Raw genomic sequence first — 6,000 nt, forward strand, 5'->3', positions numbered from 1 at the left:
GTAACAGCTGTAATTTATCACAGATGGGTGTGTTCATCCTTATCACTTAAACACAATCACATAAACACCATGACTAAAGCTGAACATGTTAGATAATTACATAAGGCTATTTTACATATTGTGCTTTTATTTTAAAACCTCAAAGTTTTAAAGCTATGAATTATATTCCTCCCAGCCTTAGTGTCATGGTCTGTGTGCAGGTAGTCAGGAAAAGAAGCAAAGTGCAGAAGTCATGGAGGCAGAAGTTAACTTAACAGAACCTCAGCTTTATTGCTAGCAGAGTACTAAAACTGAAATAACACGGGAACAGAACACAGAGGCAGATACGGTGATATGACGCGACGCTGAACATATGAAAATACAGACAATAAATACAAGAAGAACACGAGGGAATGAGACCAGATGGGGGACACAGCTGATACAAATTAACTGATGGGACCAGTCAGACACAAAACTAGAAACATCAACATAAGACACAGACCTTCAAAGTAAAACAGGAAATCCATAGAAAAAACTCAGAGGCACTGAACTAAACTTCTATTAAATACTAGAAACTAAAAATTACAATAAAATACACAAAACACTGGGTCACAGACCCAGGACTGTGACACTTAGACTAGCAGCCTCACACTGTAGCGAGGAGGAGACACTGCAGGACATAAATGAATAAAAAATGACACAAAACATCTTTGTAGTAATAATATTATCTCAAGCCTTTATTCCTGCTATTTGTATTTTATCTATTTGTACATATTAACCAGCATCTGCGTGTGGACAGCAGAGAAAGAATTTCATTGTACAGAGAAATGCTTTTTCTTTACACACATGACAATAAACGCTTTAAATCTTTGAATCTTGAATCGTGTACAGTCTTTCAGCACAGAATATTAAATAATCTACCGTATGTACAAAAACAACAACAAAAAACCCTGAAAGCAAATGCAAAACGTTTCCAAAACAAACAAAAAAATCCCGTAAAGGCAAAACTTTTTTTCCTTTTAACACGACTCAAAATGAAAAAAAAAAAAATCTTAATGTCTCATTCCAGCATTTCAGAAGAGAAAAAGAAATAAAACAATGTCAATAAAACCGGTCAAATAGCATCTCAATTTACTGGTTGCAATACATTTAGCCACAATACATCTGCGTTGTATGTGTGATTTTATTGAGAGAAAAATGTTATTGATATTAAATGGTTGAATATAGGACGCTAAGCAAGGGTTCGTTTACACTAAGCATAAATTTGTGATTAACTGATTTATACTAAATGGTGGAAACCGATAAAAGACGAGAAACACAGAGTACTTCAATCGTGTTGCCTTCAAAATAGAAATTCAGCAACATGACAACAAGCTGATCCGTTATAATCAGCATGACTTTAAAAAGACAAATAATGGTGTGAAGATGATTCATTTTTGTACGAGGAATAGTTTAAAAAAAATTAAAAACTGACCGTGGAGCTTGACTCACTGTTGCCTGTACTCTCAGGCTGTAGCTTCCATACTCAAAAAATGATGATACCATTTTTGTAAAACAGTTTATCTGATATTGACCTGTCAAAATATTACATAGTATCAATTAAGAAAGTGGCTTAAGTGCTAAAAGGAATCTCACAGTGCAAAATATTTATCCCATTGCTGATGAGCTAATTTATTTATATTTCTGTATATATCACAAAGAAAAACACAGCTTTCAGAAATGCTCATTATACAGTACATTAAAAATATGATGGAGAAATCTAAATCATGTGATAATGCCTAAACTAGATGAATTAATAATGTGCAATGATGTAAGCAGAAACGCTAGTGAGCACTGCAAATATTAGCTTGTAGCATCAAAGCTGAAGGACACGATCAGTTAATAAAGCAGACTATTTGTAGACATTAAACTGAATGTAAAGTGTGGATGTGTTGCTTGTTTGTTGACTTGGTGTCACAAAGTGTTTGCTGCTCTTTTGGATTTTGCTGAAATTTTACTCTGTATCATTTGATTTAATTAATATATTAGAAACATTTCTCCCTGCCATTGAAAAAATTGTTATTGTAAAAACCTCACTCTAGCTGTTCTCTACAGTCTCTCACAGATTTATTTTCATTACTTATTATTGATTGTCAATCTGTATTGACACTTTCACGCCTGAAAGACTCCTGGAGTTTGTCAGATTTCTTAAACATTCATTCAAATCAAGGAATCTTAACTTTGAGATCGAGATCAACACATCTGCATGGTTTAGGTTTGCAGCATTAAACCTGTTTCTCCTGCAGTGGCGCAGCGCCTTTTTTATTCATTCGCCCGCTGTTGCAGACTCACTGGGCTTATCCTTCTTCCCTACTGCTTCATATCCACCCTCTCCGCCTGCTGCACCCTCCACCCCTAAAGTGTGGTATACCTGCTCTTTCATTTCGCCTTTCTTCAGTGCTTCGTATCCACCCTCTCCACCTGCTGCTCCTTCCGCCCCTAACGTGTGGTATACCCCCTCTTTCATTTCGCCTTTCTTCAGTGCTTCGTATCCACCCTCTCCACCCGCCGCCCCTTCCGCCCCTAAAGTGTGGTATACCCCCTCTTTCATTTCGCCTTTCTTCAGTGGTTCATATTCGCCACCTTTCGGCTCTCCGCCTGATGCTCCTGCAAGGGTGTCGTACTCTCGCTCCCTCCCAGATGCCTTCTCCAGAGTTTCATACTTGTCATCACCTCGCTCTTTTGATCTCAGTGCCACATCCTCATAAATCCGCCCTGAGAAAAGTACGGCATGCAGTGTGGTATGAATACAGTGACTGTTACCATACCTAAAAAACAGTAAACAATCCAAAGAAACAAAAAAATGCTACTCACCTCCGTCACTTCTTCTCCTACGTCGTAAACCTACCACCACTATCACCACCAACATCCCCACCAATACCAACAATATTCCCAACACCATCCCCAACTTCCCCTCCGTCTTAGGTGGTTTTGGAAGCTTCCATGGATCTGTGGGAACAGAAAATATATAAATCTAATAGTCATGAGTCTCCTCGTTGTACTCCCATTAACTTCATTTCAATAAAACTGAAGACGTAATGAAAAATATGCTTACCAGAGGTGGTGAGAATTACTTGGTTACTTCTGTGAGTTCGACCCTTATCCGTACACCAGTAAATAGTCTCATCGACATTGAGGTCAGCAGTTTGAAACACCATACTGTTATTGACACCCTCCAATTTCAGTGAAACCTTTTTTAGACTTTCTCCACCCCTGCACACCCAGCACCTCCACCCTTTCAGACCATCCTTATTTTCAAGCTTCAGGATAACTGCACCTCCCTTCCACATGTTCTGATAGCCTGTCTCAATGGTGAGTGAAGCGCTGAGACCAGATTCTGCAGGACAAATAAAGAAAATCATCTCATTATTATGTGTGAATTGTGAATTTACCTTTAGATCTGTGGAAGTTTGAGCTCTAATATGTGTTGATTGTGAATTCACCCATGATATTGACTGAAACAGGGTCACTCTTTGTCCTACTGATCTCGCACCAATAAGGGCCTCCGTCGTTTGAGTTTTTAATTTCCACTTTCAAAGTGTCTTGTCCGTCGATTGTCTCAGCATTAGGTTTGTGCCATGTCACTGAGCTCGCACTTGGATTGCATTTTAAGTAAACTGTATCCCCAATGAAGGCCATTTTAAATGCAGGTACCATCAAAACTAAAAAACGAGAGAAAAAGAAGAAATGCAATCAAGTATTTGTGTAGCCCTTCTGAGAAAAACTACAAATACACTGTTGCGCATACTGAGCAAATAATAAAGGGCAATAAATGCAGTACAGCGTGTACAAGTGACATTTTTAGAAGTAAGTGAATATGGATTACCTTGTGGTTTTTGACATCTTACCATGAGTGGCAACACTGTAACAAAAGAGCAAAAAAGTGCTTTTTAATTTGAACAAATTTACCACCAAATGAGATTTTTATCTGTGTGACATTGAGCAGGTACTGGCACTGTTAAAACAAAGGAGAATACAAGAGCGTGTTCAGTGGAATTATTTCAACAAATATGAAGTAACTTAGTGGTTCACGGACTATTTTTTAAATAAAAAAAATACATTTGTGACTCAGAGTAACCTAAAATTGCTGCGGTTAGGATTAAGAATTTTTAAAATTAAGTATAAATTAGTATTTGTTCAATTCAGCTGTAATTATGAGACACTGGGTGTTGTAAATATAACATTTTAGTTGATAGACTGGTGACCTGTTTAGTGCCCCCCCCCCCCTCCTTTCTCCCATTTGACAGCTGAGTATGCAAAGGCCGCTGTAACCCTGAATTGGACAAGTGAATGGATGGAAATAATATTTGTCAAATATCTGCTTAACTGCCTGCATATGTATGAAAGATTAACTTTACATTTATCCAACACGTTAAGAAAAAATAATATTATTCATCATTTTGAGAAAAAGTCGAATCGTGGAGAAATGCCTTGTTTAGATGAGTGAAACAAATTAATGTGAGACAACATCTTTATTGTGTGACGGTGTAACCATCAGTCCTGTTTCCTTGCATCTGTCCATTACCAGTCATTTCATTTTGTACAAATTCACTCTTCTACGTTTGTGTGGTTTTCCGTCTGACCACACGCAGCTTTCTGCACCATGTTTTCGACGTCCTTAAACCGATCACCAGACTGTGTTTATGTGCGCAAAGAGAAATAAAATCTGTTCTTGTTACACATAAAACCCGATTCATTAAGAGGAGAATTCTCCTTGATAAAGCCGCTGGAATTTCCACAATGCAACTTTTGTCTCAAATTAGATTTTTGACTTTAATCATTTTTTTCTTAATGTGGTCCTAATACTCAGTCGTGGCACTTTGTCTAGAAACAACAACTCTTAACTATACATCTTGACTTTTTTCTCAAAATGATCAATAATATATCTTTTTTCTTAATGTGGTCCTAATACTCCTTCATAAACATCATACTGCTTCATAAAATCATTTGTCATAACTCACAAAGCTTTTTTCTTCAAATTAAATAACTCCAGCGAAACTGTCAAATATTTTTTATATAATGAATAATAGATAACTCCTGTTACTTAAATGCTAACTGCAGTACAGTTTTTAATTTTTTTCTCAAGTTTAAGAAATTACAATTGCAAAGTTATAAAAATAATTCCCAGCTATGTTTGCTTCATACAACAAAAACAAAAGTCCTGCATCATGTCTCAGCTGGCTTTCTTACCTGCAATGAGCAGCAAATGCTTTCCACTCGCCATGATCAAAGGTACGACGGGCAAGAGAAGCTTCACTTTAACTCAGTCACGGAGGAGTGACAAGTGACTAACTGGCTGCTTCCCTTAATGAGTCATGTTGAGGAAGTTGAGGGAGGGCCATGCATAATAGTACTGGAGGAAAACTAATTTTTTTTAAAACTATCTAATCATCTTAGTATACTTCAGCTTTTGTCTTAGATTTTTCCTCAGTTTTCCTCCTCCGCAGTATTTTGTCCTATAATGCTACAGACAGAGAAAAACGGGAATGATTGCGGCAGTTTTCTTCACACAAGTGATAAAACTGTTCCAGTAAGCTAAAAGAGAGGAGCTTGGGAACTTTGAAGGGTGGGAAAGTTTTAGCACTCCGAAAGCTTTCCTGTGATAATGCAGGAGAGGGCTCTGGGGACACTAAAGGTATTGAACATACATGCTTACCTCATATAACGGTGAAGAACACCTGAAACAAACCACTCAAGTGCGCCATTTTATTTATTTATTTAGTTGGTTAGTTCTTCTTTTCATAAAGGCCTTTCCATATTTCATATTTTGTTTGTACAGAATTAATTTTTTTTACAGATTTTGTTCACAGAAGAATCACATAAGTAACTGAGCTCACTTTCCTAGATAAGACAATTCTTAAAATGTAGTTTAAATTATAGTACAACACAAAAATAAGTGGGTTTATCACAAAAATTAGTTTTTTTTGTCATGTGAAAGGTACAGTGGCACGTTATTGTTCTTTGTAGAAAATATCAAATTTA

At 36.9% G+C, this 6,000-nt stretch overlaps 1 protein-coding gene across 1 annotated transcript; it reads right to left on the bottom strand.

The window, feature by feature from the left end:
- Positions 1 to 611: 611 nt before the first annotated feature.
- Positions 612 to 5,242, bottom strand: LOC308391138 (uncharacterized protein; the record flags this gene model as incomplete). The annotated part of the gene is made up of 8 exons (XM_080873607.1): positions 612 to 649; positions 2,311 to 2,439; positions 2,515 to 2,733; positions 2,833 to 2,967; positions 3,074 to 3,355; positions 3,462 to 3,680; positions 3,845 to 3,880; positions 5,209 to 5,242. The coding sequence occupies 8 exons, from the start codon at positions 5,240 to 5,242 to the stop codon at positions 612 to 614; spliced, it is 1,092 nt and encodes a 363-aa protein (XP_080729733.1).
- Between the last annotated feature and the right edge of the window lie 758 nt (positions 5,243 to 6,000).

This window comes from Rhamphochromis sp. 'chilingali' (genome assembly GCF_963969265.1).
Source record: "Rhamphochromis sp. 'chilingali' genome assembly, chromosome: 22".
Lineage (NCBI taxonomy): Eukaryota > Metazoa > Chordata > Actinopteri > Cichliformes > Cichlidae > Rhamphochromis > Rhamphochromis sp. 'chilingali'.